The 20,243-nt window shown below is 33.7% G+C and overlaps 1 protein-coding gene across 2 annotated transcripts in view; it reads left to right on the forward strand.

Annotated features, from left to right (window-relative positions):
- Positions 1-4,960: 4,960 nt before the first annotated feature.
- LOC126975443 (uncharacterized) overlaps positions 4,961-20,243 on the forward strand; it is a 33,972-nt gene continuing 18,689 nt past the window's right edge. Inside the window, exons 1-2 of one of the 2 annotated variants that reach the window (XM_050823337.1) lie at positions 4,961-5,305; positions 10,163-10,347. In XM_050823337.1, coding sequence (XP_050679294.1) covers positions 5,279-5,305; positions 10,163-10,347 — 212 coding nt within the window. In that variant the 5' untranslated portion in view covers positions 4,961-5,278. Of the gene's footprint in view, positions 5,306-5,542; positions 5,970-10,162; positions 10,348-20,243 lie in introns of those variants that run through there. The other variant, XM_050823335.1, reaches the window with a different exon arrangement.

Raw genomic sequence — 20,243 nt, forward strand, 5'->3', positions numbered from 1 at the left:
AATTACATTCCCTACGTTGGGCAGTAAATCATCCGAGAAGAACCCTTATTATGGTGATAATTAAACCGGCTTTCATAATTATCAAATCAGCGGAAATGAACCAATATGTAAGATATATACTCAAAGTATTTCTAATGCAGCTTGTGTATGACCCAAACAAACAAACATACAATAATTGCAAGATAAAGTTGGTGACTTTATGCCACAGATATTTAATATAAAGTAATAATAATAATATTTGACACACTCTTACACAAAATATCTTTTTTTATGATAATAAGGGACGAGACGAGCGGACGTTCAGCTGATAGTAACTGATACGCCCTGCCCATTACAATGCAGTGACGCTCGGGATTATTGAAAATATCAAAAATTCTGAGCGGCACTACAACTGCGCTTGTCACCTTGAGACATAAGATGTAGTCTCATTTCCCCAGTAATTTCACTAGCTACGGCGCCCTTCCGACCGAAACACAGTAATGCATACACATTACTGCTTCAGGGCAGAAATAGGCGCCGTTGTGGTACCCATAATCTACCCGTAATCCTGTGCAAAGTGCCAAGAAAGAGCCTCCCACTGGTAAATCTTGCCCCTAAATAGGCATAGCCCGTACTATGGCATATACAAGACAACGATATATGTAATACAATATACTTACTTGGGAGACACAAGACGAGACACTTGGCCCGTGGGGCCCAGAGGCGCAGAGAATGTTCAAAATACTATCTTCGCGCCTCAATAAGGCTACTGGAAACCCAAGCGCTGGCAGCTATTTCGGTCGACGGATCAGCCTAGCTATCCAGCGCGGACATGCTGCCAGTATTGCCCGCTGAGTTTGTTGCGCCCATTCTTCTTATGTCTGAGGCATTCAGTTTGGAATGGATGGTAGTTTTTTGACTTTCAATAAGTGATGTCACATCCTAATTTGAATAATAATATTTGAATTTGAATATTCTTGGTGCGCTTCCACGTAATGAAAGTTTAAATTTTATGTAGTCATAGTGTTGTATAGTTATAAGAATTGTTTTGTTTGAATAACTTTATATTTATTTAAAGAATCTACTTACTTAAGCATACATAAATACATATAAACATCCGTGACTCGGAAACAAACATTCATGTTAAACATATAAATGATTGCACCTACATCGGGATTCGAACCCGGCTCTTATAGTAATTAATTAATATATTTAAATTAATGGATATATAATATAAAATTTAAATTCGTTATTAAATTATCTAATTGTAATATCCATACTATCCACCACCCGTTTTAAGTGTTTAACAAAAAAAATAATCTTTAAGTATAGAAATAAATTAAAATACTACGTTTAAAAAAACCGACTTAAAAAACTGAAAAATATCAAATCACTAAAAATTTAATTTTATGGAGCTCTTAAGCAAACCTTTACCTTTAATATTAATAAAATACTATTATTTATATGTGCTACCTATTGATAGGTTGTAAGTCAGTGCCATGCCCTAAACAAAATAAAACTTAATATTATAAACAGCTTACTGTAATTATGGAGGTTAAACAATATGTTATGTTATGTTTTTAATTTAACCGTCACTTCTATGATTAATACATATTATTAAGGTTGTCTGGCCACGCGTGATTGTCCGCTTGTTTTGTTCTAGAATCTAGACGCTACATTTGGCTTGGCACCGACTTCAAAGCTATCAATATGTAGCACATACAAATAATAGTATTTTATTAATATTAAAGGTAAAGGTTTGCATAAGCTGTGTATTAAATTAAATTTTTAGTTATTTGATATTTTTTAGTTTTAGAAGTTTTTTTTTTTTTTTCACATTTTAGTGTCAGTTAATAATAATATTTAATTAACTCGAATGAAAACTCCTAAAAAATCTGGACAAAAAAATCAATTATATCATCCACGAAGACAAAAAGTTTCAAAAATGTTCATAAAATGAAAGCTACTGGGCCAAACTATGTAAAATTTTTATGGGACCATATGGCTATCCGCATCTATTACGCATCGAACTAAAGAAGAGTTACGTAAATCGGATCATAAATCTCAGATTATGGTGCACATACATAAAAAATACCGATCGAATTGAGAACCTCCTCCTTTTTGGAGTCGGTTAAAAATGAATGTTGAGCAAAAATCGAGAATTTGGCTAATTTTTTCTTAAGTTCCTTAAGGTATAAGGGAAGTTTTAATAAAAAATTGTAATACGATGCCTGTCACGAAAACTCTACCACATAACAAAAAAGAATGTTCATCTACATATAATGCAATACTCACTAAATGCCCTGTCGTTGATCAACTGGTGACCCTATATGCAAAGAGCTGGCGATTAATTTATGATTTTGCTCTTTATGATTTTGGAGAGTAGGGAGGTAATAAGTAGTTATAGGCCTATAGGCAGTTTGCCGGATCCAAACTGAGGCAGTTTTTTTCTTTTTTGAATCGGATGGACAAGGGCTGACTTCCAAGAGTGCGGGACTTACTTAGCTTTAGCAACGGCGTCAACTTGATGGGAGAAATACCATCCGGCCTGCTCGACTTCTTTACATCCAACGAAAACAGAGCTCGTTGCACCGTTTTCTGTCTGAACTGTACTTCACTCATAGAGCTCTGACACCGGGATGATCAGCGGTGTTTTTCCGTTGTCGTCAGGAGTCGAGATGAACGCAATTCTACATTATACTCCTGACCAGCCAATGGTTGGACGTTCCTAGAGGCGCGTCGACAGAAACCTAGTAACAATCGGGATGTGTTGTCAGCAATCTACAGGGCTTGTATAGCCATGTTTAAATACATCCCGAAGCAATGGAGGGAGGTGAAAGTAGTTTTCTTACCAAAACGAGGCAAGGAGGACTACACACACGACAAATCCTTCAGGCCCATCAGTCTAACATCGTTCTTGTTAAAAACACTAGAAAGACTCGTAGATAGATACCTAAGGGACGGTTCGCTCAAAAACATAGAACTACACCCCAACCAACATGCATACAGGAAAGGCAGATCAACAGAGTCAGCACTCCACTCGGTGGTGCACAAAATAGAAACGGCTATCACAACCAAAGCTTCCACACTGGCTGCAATTATAGATATAGAAGGGGCCTTTGACAAGACTATGCACAACAGCATTAACCAGGCCCTACGGAAATTCCACGTGGAACCTGTAATAAGGAACTGGATCACCGAACTAGTCAGCAAAAGGGTGGTTCAGATAGTGGTGAATCCTTCAATGAGAGCCAAAGTGGTCAAAGGCTGCCCCCAAGGGGGTGTCCTTTCACCACTCCTGTGGAATATAGTAGTTGATGGCATCTTAAGGACGCTAAACGAAAGAGGATACTCTACTATTGGTTTCGCAGATGACCTAGCAAAACTGATAAACGGAAGGACTGAGAATATACTGTGTACAGTAATGCGTTCAGCCCTCCAAATTGCAGAAGAATGGTGTGACGAACATCAACTGTCAGTAAATCCACAGAAGACAGAACTTATCCTTTTTACAAACAGGAGGAAATTACCGGATCTCCAACCACCAAAATTCTTTAACACTAAACTCTCCATGTCAAGTCAAATGAAATATCTGGGTGACATCCTTAATCCAAAAAACATCCAGCCCATAAGATGATCCGTTTCTACGTTACCACTATGGAACCTGTAGATACACGCACAGATGCAGATGTGGTCCTCAAAATCTACACGCAGCAAGGGAGTAGACTGGTCCATACCGACAGCAGAAATCCTCCCTGACGTAAGCACACCCCAGAATGAGGCAAAAAATTGTTGGGAATTGGTAGGATTCAACAAGGATGGAATTGTGGTTCAGGAATATTATCTGTAAGAATTTGTCTTTGGGAGTTTCTATGACCTTAACATCTACAAGTAAGAGCCTTCGAAATATTTTTATGTCCATCCTTGTAATGTTGAAACTAGGAATTAAAGCTATTAATTTTTTATTTGATTCAAGTATTGGGTTGTCTAAAAATTTAATTGTATCAACTGTAGCTTAATTTAAATGTATCGTGATATAGTTTCTATTAAGTTTTTAAACCCATTCAGCGGCAGGAATCAGGTTATTCAGCTCTTCAGAACACTCCCCGTTATAAATTCAGTAGAAAACACACAATAAAGCGACGTCGCTTTTGAACTCGGTTAAAAAACTAACAAGCTTACTTACAGATCTGCGAGAATATATATATGATTTAATGGGTGCAGAGAAACACTTCGTCAGTTGTAGCATAAAAATGTATTAATGACCTGAAATAAGTGTATGGAGACATAAACTTCTCAGAACAATCAACGAGAAGCGATTGGTATGAAAAATTTTAGTTTTTACTGGTGCAACATCTGTTCACCAAACCTATAGGTACACATAAAAATCCTGGCAAGGTCCCGTCAACCACCGGTATAATCAGAAAAATATCTGCAGGTCATTACCTGATTTAGCACATTACAGTACATGCTGGATCATATATTGTAAACAATGGACTGTTGGTATTTAGCAGATGATATGAATAGAAGCAATTTCATAAAATGGTTACATTAAAATTAATATCCAATTTGAATGAACCCAGTCTTAAAGTGATGGATAATGCTAATTATCATGTGATACATGTTAACAAACGTCCCAAGTTACAAATTTTAAAGTGGCTAGTTGAAAATAATATTCCATTTCATAAATGCTTTACTAAGGCTGAACTACAATGGCTTGTTTAATATAATAAACCAGCATCTTCCATCGAGTTGAAAGCTATGTCAATTTCTTAGTAGTAAACATCAAGGCTTACAGTGCCCGGAACGCGTCGAGTTAATATACTTTATCTACGTTTGCGTCAATAGCATTTTGACATTTGAAGTTTTATGTCATATATGTCATGTTTAAATATTATTAACCAATGAAAATGCGATGAGTGGCCTTAAATTCTCCACGTTGGAACTTGGAAGGTGTCAATCAAAATAGCTGTCATTACTGATTACTCATTTACAATGTCGCCGTAAAGAAAATAAATAATTATTATATTTATTATTTACTAAAAGTCTATGTTTTATTACTTAGATTAAATTAGTAGCCCAAAACGTGGTAAATTATGAATTGCAGACATAAATTTTATCAATACAAGTAATAATAATATAAGTGTTATCATGTTGCCTCAGCGGCTTACAGTACTATGCAAGTGAGGCTGTTGAAGTTATATCAGTAATACCTATAATGTCGGATAAATATTGGGGACTGGAGTACCTATCAAGAAAAGATCAAACTTTGATTAAAGTGACCTGTTGAATTATTAAAATGGATAGTTTCCATCATAACATTATGGTAAGTATTAATTATGTATTACTTTTGCAACACAACAACTGCGACCGAAAGTGTTTTTCTCCTTGTAATGTCAACCAAAAAGTGATAGTATTACGAGTGTTTCGGTAAAATAATGATGAAGCAATGGATCTGTGAATCGTGACGGGGTAACTGGTAAAGCCGTAAAACAGCTTTCGTGAACGTTTGCTCTGAGCAATTGCTTCTACTTTTACCGTTAGCCGTTCATTTACTTTTTGGATAGGACGTGGCTAGCGCGCCGGTGTATTTTACTAACGATCTCCTCATTTAAATTAACTAATTATTTAAATTCTTTCTACGACACGGATTTTCCTCGTTTAGTTGGTAGCAAGATACGCGTTTGAATGCGTGTTTGCACTTTGCAGTTATCACTCGCAAGACGCAACCAAGTATATTGTTATATCATCTAAACAAGTTTGAGTGCAGTGTACTTGCCAGCAAGGCACCATGCGGTCGGTGCCTATTCCATATGTTAGTTAATTTATAGTGAATATTAATGATAAATAAATATTTTTACAAACAGTTTGACACTCAAACTTATACATATTGTGGCTGTAGTGCAAGTTGTGTGTTGTTAATGTGTTGATGAAATACAAATGCAATAGCCAAAATGGATAAAAAACTAGATCTTTTATCATTATTTGAGGTAAATAATTTTTCTGATTGGATTTTTGTAATGTGACTATGTATTTATATTATTAATTTTTAGCATAAATTATGCAAGCTTAAACAAATTTCCTTATCAATTTTTGAACTGTGTTTGGCTGTTTGATTAATTTGTGATGATTACGGTTAAATAAAATATGTAAATACTGTAATAATAAAAGATAAAATGATAATTGTGCCAACGTAATTGTTATGAACGAAAAAATTAAGAGAGAAAGACATTCCATTCAAATAAAGAAGTTTCAGTTTTGTAAATTAAATGGATGTGATAAACCCAAACAACCTTTATTCAGAAAACCTTAGACTCAGCAATTTTTTTAGTAGCATTATATATTGCTAATTCATATGAATAATAATTGATTTGACCAAAATTGGAAGAAGTACGGCTAAGTAATGCACGTAATATATGGAGCTCACTAGACAAACAATCTATCTAATTAACATTTAATAAGAGAGTAAACATTTTCTATATTTACAATCAAAAATTCTATCTTTTATTTCATTGAATATGTAAGTGCAATATGTTACTTATGCACAGAGAGTTATACTTTCACTTTTTATCAGATCAGAGCACAAATGAAAGGAAGCTACATCCCAAGTAAAAGGTGTTCTGGAAACTGTTTAATATGTTGATGTTCTGAATTACTTACATTAGTTATATCTGGTGTATATTAACAATAGATATTTGTATACAAATGATTTAAGTTTTCTTAAGTGTTAACAACACGTCCTGAGGATGCCTCGTGTAGAGGCGAAACATGTGTCCAATTGTTTCAAAAACAAATATTGGCGGAATTAACACTTACGAAAACTTAAATTATTTGTATAATTATAGATTTCCGCAAAGTAACGCCTAATTCAATAAATTTTAATAGATATTTTAGCTAATAAGTTATTGTTTGAGAATTATTAGATTATCTTTACACTTCTGTGATGTTATTATGGTATTAATTAGTTAATTAAGCTATGGTTATTAAACATTAATGACACAACCCACAGTAAATATAGGTCTGGAACATAATGCTTATATCAAGTTAAATAGATATGTTATAATTTATATGGATAATTATTCTTTCTTATAATTTTTATTGATACACCTAGCAATGATAATTAGTTAATGTTTAAATAACATTCTATGTTACTGCATTGAGGATCTGTTTAACTTAGCATGATAAAGTCAGAATCACAAGATTCTTCTGCACTTTCACTGCTCCATCTAAATTGAAGCTTCATGGTGACAATTATATACTTAAACTAGCTGATCAGCAAACATTGTATTGCCGATATTAAAATCGCAATACAAAAGTAACTGTTGATTGTAGATGGATGAAAATTTGAAGTTGTATGTATTTTTAATGCTGACTCATAAAAATTTGGCATGGACCACCCTTAACATTTAGGGAGATGAAAAATAGATGTTGTCCGATTCTCAGACCTACCCAATATGCTCTCAAAATTTTATAAGAATTGGTCTAGCCGTTTCGAATGAGTTTAAATAAACACCGCGACATGAGAATTTTATATATTAGATTAATTACAATGTAAGGAAGATGTTGGTTTATCTTACAATTTGTTGTCAATAATTTAACTACATGTTATTACATTTATACAGTTCTTACAATAAATACAGTTAGCACAATTTCAAGGTTAAGAAATAAATATGTTATATACAGGGTGTCCCGTAATCAGTGGACCAACGGGATACCCGTGATAGGGGTGGTCATCATCTCTCGAAAACACCAAATTTTACTGTTCTAGGGCCAGTAGTTCAAAAGATATGATTTTTTAAGCATTATTTTGAAAATTCTACCCTTATCAACACAAAAGTTGAAAAAAAATATTTTTTATTTTTATTTTGCCCTGTTTCTTAACTTAAGGTGGCTGAGGAAACATGTGTCTTCACAATTAAATCCATTTTTGTGAATAAATATTGCCAAATTAAAAATTAAAAACCAAAACATGCGCAAATATCAAATAACTAAATTTGCAACGTGATGTTTGAAGCAAGCTAGTGCAAAAAAAATGTATGACAGCCTTGCGGACCATTATTTAAAAAACATCTGCAGTTCATACTGATTCCAAAAAGGTATAACAATATTACATTTTACAAAAAAAATAACTTAATAACCAATTTTAGACTCCAATTGCGAGAAACATTTAAGCGCTATCTATTCTGAGAATTATTTTGTTATCGAGAGAGAGATAACACAATATGCTATCTCTTTCTCGCTCAGGTACCTTTTTCGTTTACGGGGTCCTATTGGCCGACGCCTATGATCCCCACACCCTAATTTTTCAAATTATTCTTAGTTTCATCAGAGACTTGCTCATAGCTCGTAGCTGCACACGTGTTTTTTACTTCGCTACCATTACGACTCTTTTTTTTGGTGACTGACGCTTGAATTGGACCTTGTTTGTCTTTGTGATTTGGATACTGTTTGCCCGGATTTTATAAAATGCCTAATACCTATACTCCTCGTGAATATGCTGAGATGTATTTTATTTACGGTCTGTGTAATGCAAACGCTCGGCAAGCAGCCCGTACGTATCGTGAGCGCTATCCTAATCGCGACCGCTATCCGGATCATCGAATTTTTCTCCGTGTAAATAACGCGTATTTAGAAGGCAGAATTCCCGGAGCTGCAAACAACGTGGGAAGACCTAGAAGAGTCGATGAACTTCAAATACTGGCCGAAGTGACAGAAGAACCTTCTACGAGTGTTCGTCGTATTTCAAGACGTACTGGTATAGCAAAAACAACAGTACATCGCATTTTAAAAAGAAACAGTTTATACCCTTATCATATTCAACGAGTGCAGGCACTATTACCTGCTGATTATCAACGGAGGATAGATTTTTGTGCAGAGATGCTTCGCCGATGCCGACAAGATCCACTATTTTTCAATTCAATATTATGGAGCGATGAATCGTGTTTTAAAAGAGTTGGAGTGTTTAACATTCATAATTTACATGAATGGGCTGTTGTGAATCCACGTATTGTACGAGAAGATAGATTCCAGCACCAGTTTGGAGTCAATTTGTGGGCTGGAATCTTAGATGGTAAACTTATTGGTCCATTTGAGCTCCCACCGAGGCTTAATGGTGCTCGGTACTTGCAATTTTTAAGAAATGACTTAAGTAATTTATTAGCAAATGTACCACAGGAGGTATGTGAGAGGATGTGGTTACAGCATGATGGCGCACCCGCTCATTATTGCAGACAAGTGAGGGAATATTTAAACGAGTCTTACCCAAGTAGGTGGATTGGACGAGGAGGTACAATCCCATGGCCAGCTCGATCACCTGATCTTAATCCATTGGATTATTTTTTATGGGGATATTTTAAAGAATCCGTATATGAAACCGTTAACGATAACGAAAGACAGCTAAGACAAAAACTGAATGTGGTGAGTGAAAAAGTCAAAAATAATGAAAGGGCGTTAAAAAGTTTAAAAAGAAATTTTATAAGAAGATGCCGGCTATGCCTTAGAGTAAGAGGAAGACATTTCGAACATTTATTATAAGAAATAAATAAAAAAATTCTAACTATTTACTTTTGTTTTATTGTAAATTCCGCCAAGAAATTGCTATCTAATGTTGATTTAAAATAATTATTGTCTTTTATTGTTTCACAATAATGATTAATTATACCTTTTTGGAATCAGTATGAACTGCAGATGTTTTTTAAATAATGGTCCGCAAGGCTGTCATACATTTTTTTTGCACTAGCTTGCTTCAAACATCACGTTGCAAATTTAGTTATTTGATATTTGCGCATGTTTTGGTTTTTAATTTTTAATTTGGCAATATTTATTCACAAAAATGGATTTAATTGTGAAGACACATGTTTCCTCAGCCACCTTAAGTTAAGAAACAGGGCAAAATAAAAATAAAAAATATTTTTTTTCAACTTTTGTGTTGATAAGGGTAGAATTTTCAAAATAATGCTTAAAAAATCATATCTTTTGAACTACTGGCCCTAGAACAGTAAAATTTGGTGTTTTCGATAGATGATGACCACCCCTATCACGGGTATCCCGTTGGTCCACTGATTACGGGACACCCTGTATATGTACATTATCATTTAGTATTCACTTCCACCAGATTAAGATAATGCTAGGTTTTGTTATCATTTCTTAAGTTTTTTATTGCTTAACATTATTATTGTTACAGTCTGATGCCTGGCAGGCATCTACCGATGATCTTCTTGAGAATATATTTTCTTTGGACCAAGGATCGTTTGACTTCCTAGATGCGTCTATGCCAGACTTTAACCTTTGCACCAACAATACTTTGCAACCTGAGGGTCTGAGCAGCTCGAGCTCGGACAGTGGAGTCTCAACTGACCAAACAGAATTGTAAGTAAATTTCTTATCTTAACCTTTTTTTTCAAACATTGGATTTATTTTATTAAAAACAAATATGTTATGTAATCATGAATTGTTAAATCCACATCAAGATTTAAGTGCATTTAACTGTCATAAAATATCAGATACTAATGTTTTATATATATAATATAAAAATGATATAGGATTGAGGTCAAATGCTATCAGCAGATATATACTGTGTTACTTATCAACTTGCTTGACTAAGTCACTATATATTCACTGATGCCCTTTTCTTCACCTTGCATTTGTAAAGCCGCATTAAACATATCCATAACAATAATATCCTTGTATAGCTTTTTATAATCTTAAACATGTCAGAAGAGAAATTGCCTGCATTGTGCATGAACCTCTAAACTGCTTATGAAGTCCTGGTACATGTTGCTATGATGACACATGATTTCAACTTCTATGAAAGACATACTATCACTGCTACCATATTTATGTTCTCCTAGTGTCTATGTTGTTCTATGTTGTGTACATGATCTGAGAATATATTAAAGTATACTCACATCATACATAAGACAATCTCTTCTTAAACTATGATCGCCTGGTACCAAAAGACTATAATGCTTCCTATCTCATTTTTTAAACCAAATAAATCATGTCGGTCTCTTTTTACTCTCTCGCTTTTTCATTTCATTGACTGTAAAATCAACTATGGATACTAGTCCTTCAGTCATATTAAGGATAAATACAGGAATGTTGCTGAGAAAGTTTTACCTCCTTTTTATGTACCTTTGAAGATTATATGTGTATTATGAGAGCTTTTTATGATAACGTTACGGCAATTGTATTTGCTAGGACTTCAACACAGGGTTTACGATAAAACTTATTTTAATATTGTTAGTTCATTCAAATAGGCTTTTTAAAAATACTTGGCAAGATACTCAACAATATAATAGCTCTTAAAAAAATATACTCACAGAAACTTATTGAGACATAATTAATGTGAAAATGTGGTCTGTGTTATTATGATGTTATTGAACGGGCATGTTTGCTTTCATACCTATGTACTATCAAATAAAATTACATTATGCTGAGTTTAGTGAAGACTCAGCTTAAAATCACATATTATTGCTAAAATTATCTAGTTTTAGTAATATATTATGTTTGTTTATACTGACTAACATGACTATTTAATAGTTTCCTCTACCCTTTCAATATTAAAAGGGTCACTTAATCTTTTCCATTCTTCCTCTGCTTCGCTTGACACACTCTGCTTTGTCTTCTTTTACCCCAAACGGAATATTTTTATTGAATACTAGCTGACCCAGCAAACGTTGTATTGCCGATATTAAAATCGCGATACAAAAGTAACTGTTGATCGTAAATGGGTGAAAATTTGAAGTTGTATGTATTTTTTAATGCTGACTCGTAATCAAACAAATTAAAAAAAAGGCCAAAAAAATTGGCGTGGATCTTAACATTTAGGGGGATGAAAAATAGATGTTGTCCGATTCTCAGACCTACCCAATGCGCACATGAGAATTTTATATATTAGATCTATTTAGTAAACTACCTTTATGATAAGTGTAATGTTTGTTAATCATGACCAAATTGTTGTCACTCGTTGATATTACTTTAAAACTTACTAGGTAATACAGGAATTTCTGATACCTCAACAAAAATGATTTTATATCACGGCCACATGGCGACCCGCGATAGTTCGAACTGCATTTATAAGAAAGTCGACTAGTCCACTTTGTCGCTTTCCAACAGATACTAATATTAACTGGTTATTTTTCGACTTTTAGGCTTCACAACGTCTTCACAATACATTAATATGTTACGTAAGGGCTCAGCTTAGTAATAAGTAATTAGCTTGATCGCGTTGTAACCCTTTTCAGGTTTCACCCAATACCAAGTAAAAGGGTTATTGCATGATGTGCGTGTTAAATGTCAGCTGCGTTATCCCACTGTCAGCTGATAGAGGCATAGATTCAGTTCCGAACCTTCAAAAGTGTTAAATATTAGTATTTTATTTGTAGATAAAACAGTATGAATAGAAATAAACTGTATAAAATGAAATTTTCAATCACAATGATTTCATTTTACTTATTTGTTCCAAGTATTTTACCTATTTGTTAATTAACGACATCTTAGGTCAATTTACTAGTATACGGCACTCGAACGGTTGGCTCAGTGGAAGAACGCTCGCACGGAACGTGAGAGGCCGCGGGTTCAAGTTCCGCATCGTTCATAAATTTTGTTTTCAAATTTAATTTGTGTGTTTAACTAAGTGGTTACCTTATGTTATATAAACTTAATTATTACACAGATACTGTATTAAGTAATATTATTATATTTTAACTTTAATAAACTATATTTTAATTAGAATGTTGTCGCGTACGGGTTAGTGAAAGTTTAGTCTTAGTGAGTTTACATAGAGAAGAAGGGCAGAAAGCGCAAACGAATAACATTGTCAACGTGTCATTTATTTGAGCTAGATGAATATAGTGGTTATGATTTGATTTAATGCTTGGCAAGTAAAAATATACCAAATTACGTATAATAATATTAATATAATAATATTGACACACTTTTACTCAAATTATCTTGCCCCAAACTAGGCATAGCCTGTACTATGGGTACAAGACAACGATATATTTAATACAATCTACAAACTTAAACACACATAATACATATAAACACCTATGACTCAGAAACAAACATCCATATTCATCATATAAATGTGTGCACCTACCGGGATTCGAATCCTAAATGAATCGCGGCCTATTTCCCGTGAAAACATACTTGGTTCAAGTTCATTGCCACGTGGTCAATCTCACACACAACCTTTGAGTTAGAATTCACGATGTTTTTCTTCGCCGTAAGAGCGTTCAATAAACGTACCTGTTTATTATGTTAATGACATTATCTTAGATTAAGGATTGGTCTCCGCTGCGCTTCAACTCGGTACCGCACTACCTAAGAACAATAGCTTTTTTATTACGACAACTATCAGATGCTTGTGTGCGTGGCATCTTTCAAATTTTGTAAAATACGCTTCGTGTTATTTTACATTGAAATTAATAAAATACAACATACTTACTGATGTTAAGTGACCCCGGTGTAGGTATTTCTTATTTCTTGAAGTATAATTTTTTACAAAGTTTTACTACGCAACCCGGCATTTTAGTTTCAATTATTAGCAAAGTTTAACAGAACATGTGGCACGTCAACGTCACACATTGTTCGAGACTGGCTCGAATACGCCAACGCGGGGGTATTACCATTAGAGACCAATCCTTAATCTAAGCACATTATACTAAAAAATGTAAGATTGAAACTAAGATAGGTTTTTAAGCATCAAAGTTATCTTATGTTATTGTTTGTATCTCTTTCTTAGTTAGAAGGCCTTGGATATATTATATAAAAGAGTATATAATATATCCAAGGCCTTCTAACTAAATAAATAATTATGAGTGTCAAGAAAATAAGAAAGTATAATATTGAACTGGTGGCGATTGAGCTCGACTCGGTTTTAAGTTTAAGGCGACACTAAATGCTAGCGACCTTGAGCGATATGAATTCACGGCTGCCGGCTCGCAATCTATGTAACAAAGCCAATATTTTCAAAATTCTTGCGTGGAAAATAGTTTATTTACTTACAATCCTCGTTATTCACTACTAATCTGAATAAATGTACCTGCACAAAAAAATAAAAGCTATATGAATAACTTTTCTGAGAGTAGTATTAAAAAAATACGTCACGCCATCCCAAAAAACTTGTTTAACTGCAAAGAAAAGTGGTAGTTCAAAAAGACTCAGGAGTGTGAACTATAACCAACAGCAGGCATAAGCAAACTACAAACAAGACTTAAGGATATGTGTAACAGGATTAAGTAATGATCATAGCTCGATATGCTATATTTTCACCACAAAATTTGTCTAAAAACACCATGTTTGCGTGTTTTCTGCTTACTCTTCGCCTTAAGCAAGTTATTTATGTCGAGTTGGAGCGGAGCGTATTTCGAGTTTATTGCCTGTTATGGAGCCCGTTATGTAACTTAGCGTAACATTAGAATATGTCAAACTAGTTTGGAGGCGCGGGTGGGTAAAAGATGTTTGAGTCGTCCGCGTCGTTTTGTAGCAGCCAGCCGCGAGCCGGTTCATTGTAAATTGATTAGGGCGCGTTCACACGGCGGACCTGCTAAGTGATGTCCATAACTAACCATCGCATCGGCCGCACGCGATATACCCCTCATATGTGGCAGTATGACCATCAAATCAAATTTAATGTTATTTTTGATGAAATTCTATTATCTAGTTACACATTAAAAATATTTTAATACGTTGATATAAAACACTTACTTTTTTACACACACATCGTCACACACACACACACCCACACCTTATTAATGTTGATTAGGAACCTACTTAATGATTATACATATGGAAGAGCAGGATCTTGTGACACAGGATTTGTCACCTAAATGAAGGTCCCAACTGTCCAAAAAAGAAATTTGAATTTTCAGACATTAAATAGATGGATGGAGGTCGATATCTCCCCGTACTATATAATATTAAGGTGACCTCGCTCTATGATTATCAATTAACTCTAAATATTGCGTTATTTTGCTAGGAAAACGGTATTAGATTTACTTTGTTGATTTTTCCTATAGAGGAAAAATATTTTAACCGTGGAGCGTCTCTTCTAATATTATATCTAACTAGCTGACCCGTCAGACTTCCTACTGCCTCAATGCCTCAATAAAAGACCAAACTTTTTGTATAAAATAAACTTAAAACAAACAAAAGGAATCTTTTTTAAGTGATTACCCGTGTTTTAAGGAATTTTATTTTTTACCTCCTAAGAAAGTTAGAAAGATATAAAAGTTCTAATTAATTATTCATTTTAAACTCTCATTTTTATTTGATTTCTGAACGACGCACGGGGGACACATTAAAGGAAATCAAAATTGTTGTTTTTATTTAATTCCGAGTATTTTCATAGTTATTCAACCTTTTAAACCTTCTCTGGAGTTCCACAAATAATTCAAGACTAAATTTAGCCAAATCGGTCCAGCCGTTCTCGAGTTTTAGTGAGGCTAACGAACAGCAATTAATTTTTATATATATATATCTAATATAGTGTAACGGGTGGTTCCTCCCTCACACGCGGGATCGTTTTTTACTTCATTTCTATTCTCATCTCTCTCGTTATTCAATTACTTTTTCATTCGCGTCAATATTCGAACTTCGTATCAAAAATTACTCTTTTACTTTTCGGCCAACCATAGAACAATGAGTTCTTATATGCGGATAAGAACTCCTTGTTACAATAGCTTGCTCTTACTCATAATTAATGATATAACTAACTACCAGATCTATGCATAGGTGTACTAAATGACAAATAGATGAAGTTAGATTCAAATTGGAAAAATAATCGAAGGTTACATTAATTTATATTTACAGCTTAATTTAAGTTTCGACCGAAATAGAACTTTCAACTGATATTAACCCCCCTTATTCATAATGGTCCGCTAACTAAATGAGCTAACTTTAAACAGCCGCTAAGGAGTGTTATTTCTCATTCTGACTTAGGTCAATAGAAGAAGACAGAGTGAGAATTAGCAATGATTTTAGTTAGCAGACTATTATGAATAAGGGGGTAAATCTTCGGTTTATTTCAGTTTCAGCCGAAATGTAAACTTTTTCAGATAAGATGATTTTTTTATCTCTTTTACTGATATTAGGATCATTTTAAAACCCGTAGAAAGTTAAAACGTGTTAGATGAAATAAAATTAGTAATTGAAGCATGTAATTACCACAATAATTATTTATCTCTTTTGTAATTACAGCTATAAAATAAATAAAAATAAGTAACATGTTAACACTTCTTGGAATGGTGGAGGCGATGGCTGGTCCGTGAGTCGTGCTAATGAATACTAAATAATACAATAGATATGCCTTTCAATAATCAAATAAAAAATGAAATTTGAATGAAATCGTCCTATTTCTATCACTAAAACATAAAAGTTCACTAATAAAAGTTTGAAGCAATCAACATTTTAAAAATTAAATGAGATTAATAAAGCACATTCAATAAAATTTAACTTTACAGAAAATTAACCAAATAAAGAAATAAAATTAACCAACTTCCAAAATGTGCCATATAACTACGTGCTTACAAAAAAAGTACCAAATGATTTTTTTAACTTTTATTTTAACGTTATTACACAACATATTTTTATTTTCTGAAAACCCCGGTTCATGTATATTTTTTTTTGAAAATACGGCACGAGACGAGCGGGAGCTGATGGTAATTGATACGCCCTGCCCATTACAATGCATTGCCGCTCAGGATTCTTGAAAGGTCAAAAAATTCTGAGTGGCACTACAATTGCGCTCGTCACCATGAGACATAAGATGTTAAGCCTCAGACCGAAACACAGTAATGTTTACACATTACTGCTTCACGACAAAATAGGCGCCGTTGTGGTACCCATAATCTAGCCGCCATCCTGTGCAAAAGGTGCCTCCCACTGGTGTATTGTCCCTCCATATTGTGTCCCGGTTTTTTACCTAGCAAAATGTACCGGGAATTCCCGGTCCTGTATCTATAATTATTTGTTGCATCACTTTACAACTAACATGTAAGTTTTATTGTTTTGTTTACCCTTTATAACTCTAGGGTTTTTTTTTTAATTAATTAACATTTATTTGTAAACTAACTCGTGTAAGTCATTGCATTTGAGTATTTTTGTTGCATCACTTGAAAATAATCTGTAAAATGATAAGTTACTTGTCAGCTCTTCTCATTAAAGCTCAACCTTTTCCGATTTGGTGGTAAACTTTAAAATGTATTTATACTTTTAATACTCATAATTGTCTATTCTTTGACATCAATGAATATGTGTTTGTTTATGGTTTGATTTCAACGAATATTGTCAATAAATTCAGCCTAGCGAAAGTCTCTAAGAAAAAAACGTTTCACTCGATTGTACGAAACGTCTAGTCATTGATAGATTAACAGATGAAGGCTATAATCTTTTGAAAAAACGGAGATAGCCGAAATCCACTACGCCTAGCCTTAGCCGGATTATACTTCATCGCCAGTCGCCATACTGTAATTATAACTACTATTTGAAATCACTGCACGTTTCATACTAAACTATATTTAAATTTTTACTTAGGCAGTCCTGCCTCTTATTTCGTAGTATTTACATCCTCTTTGATAAATTCACGAACTCAGAGTTTCGGAGCGGCGAATGTTCGGTGTATTCTCTGCTTTTTACGTAGCCTTCGAACCCGGTGGATATGATAGCACAGAAACGAATATAGTGAACGTTTTATATTTGTGGTCTTACCGTCCCTTTATGATCGCTTGATAACCTTCGTCAAAGGGCAATTCGTCCAAATAGGTCTTGTTGTGCAATCGAGCAACTTGCTTTCGCGGAGACTTTTCCGGCTTTTGTCGTCAATTTTTTATGTACAGTTGGAACCGAAGGCTCTGCAAATTAACAGGCAAGTCGAAGTAATAATTCAAGGTAAAATATTGATTGTTTTTGTTACGGGATTGGACGATAAATGAGCGTACACTTATGGTAAGTGATCACCGCCTCTCGTTTAAGTCAAGAGATAACACTTAATAATGTCATTTTACCACCAGTTCAGAAATGGTGAGCTGTGGTGAAATTAAAGAATTGCAAGAAACCCATTACCGCTCCTTAAGACAATGTTAGGTAAATCTTTATCACTTGATAAATGACTAGCTTTTACCCGCGATTTCGTCCGCGTTGAATAGTTATTTTGCGCATTTTTTTTATCTTTTAGGATACTTTTCAAATAATGCACATTTAAACTGTTCTTTCCGCTGTTGCTGGCAGCGCTGTCATTGTGGATTTCATCTCCATGTAGGTCCAAGTTTAAAAAACGCTCGAACGTTTATAAATTATTTCTTATCAAGTGCCTGTATACAGTTTCATGGTTTTATCTTCGATAATGATGAATTACCATACAAACTGCAATCCCCTATTTCAACCTCTCCATTTATTATTTTGCAATAGAATAAATAATAAAAAAAATCCAGCTCTAGATCTCTGCGCTAAATTTTATCAAAATCGGTTCGGTGGTTTAGATGTGAAAGCGTAAGAAACAAGCTTACATTCACATTTATATTATTAGTAGGGATTTCAATAATGGGTACAGGCTATGCAAAGTGAATAACATGAATACTCAAAAAAATAAACAAACCATCAACAGACATTCTATACTACTTGATGGTGTCTATGATCATACCCTTGACAAACTTGACAGTGGTTCATTGCCCGTCGGAAGTATTAAATATTTTTTTTACTATACGGATCTGAAGTATTTCAATATATAATAAGATGATTCTTTTCATATCAGGCACATGTACCCTGTACCGTAGCCACAACAAAAAACAGGTACTTAAAAAGAATAAAAAAGTGCAATCTTTTGATTTTGTAAAAGAATGCGACCATCCTGCTTTACAATAGACGCAGTTGTTTATCAAAATTAGATATCAATCCGGCATTATAATAAAATTACTTATAATTGCAAGCGTTAAAAACATAAATTCATTTATCAGAAAGGCCGAATAGTATCTTAAAAATATAGACTTATCTAAGCGGCCATTTGTCATTACTACGCCTACGTATAAGTGGAGGTGACATTAATAATCTGTGTGTGTGTCAAATCAAATCAAATTTACTTTATACATGTAGGTCAAGGAAATGACACTTATGAATCCCAAAAGTTTTCTTTTCTTCTTAGATTTACCACCACTTCGGAAACGGTTGAGATTTAATGAGAAGAAGTGGCAAGAAACTCATTGCCACTCTTTTAAATTAACATTTACAGCTACATCGGTTTACAAATCATTTCAATCACAATATATGTAAAGTTATGCAACAAAAATACTCAAACGTCAAATTATTAGCGCCTTACACAAGTTAAAAAAAAAACATGTAAATTATTACACGTAAAAATAAGAGTTATTGAGAACAGTAGATGCATAATTTTGGTATTTCGCGAGAATTTTTTTATTATTAATCTATACTAATATTATAAAGCTGCAGTGTTTGTTTGTTTGTTTGTTTGAACGCACTAATCTCTGGTACTACTGGTCCGATTTGAATGATTCTTTCAGTGTTGGGTAGTCCATTTATCGAGGAAGGCTATAGGCTATGTTTTTTTTTTCATAATTAGGGATCCGTAATAAAATTGCTATTTTGTAACACAAGGTGTAAAATCGAAAACCTATTTTTGCGTGCGCTGCAAAAACTATTGACAATAGAACAAAATGATGTACAGGCTATAATATAGGCAATATTTTATTACTTATAAAACTATCGCGTGAATTATACTTTATATGGCAAAACAACGTCTGCCGGGTCAGCTTGTATTATATATTTATTAAAATATATAAAAAAGCTCAAATTCTTTAGAGCAATCATACCCAATCTTTCTTATCATCTAAATTATCCTTTAAACTGTAATAAGATAATCTTTAAGTTTAATATAGACCTTGAAATTGTTGAGAGACATTTCCATTATGTTCTCAGGAAGCTTATTATAAAATCTGCAATAGCGGATAAATGACAATATGTCGAGTTTACTAAGCCTAGAAGTGGGCATTAACAGTTTATTTTTGTTTCTAGTATTAATATTATGTTTTTCATATGTATTTTGTAATTTATTGCCATTTCTATGAACATATTCTAAATTTTCATCAAAATATTGGTTAGAAACAGTCATAATTTTAAAATCTTTAAATTTATATCTAAGCGACTCTCATCCATACCATAAATTGTCCGAACCGCCCTCTTTTGCAGCACAAAATTATACTAAACTAGCTGACCCGCCAAACGTTGTTTTGCCATATAAAGTATAATTC

Source organism: Leptidea sinapis, chromosome 36 (assembly GCF_905404315.1).
Source record: "Leptidea sinapis chromosome 36, ilLepSina1.1, whole genome shotgun sequence".
In the NCBI taxonomy this organism is placed as follows: Eukaryota; Metazoa; Arthropoda; class Insecta; order Lepidoptera; family Pieridae; genus Leptidea; species Leptidea sinapis.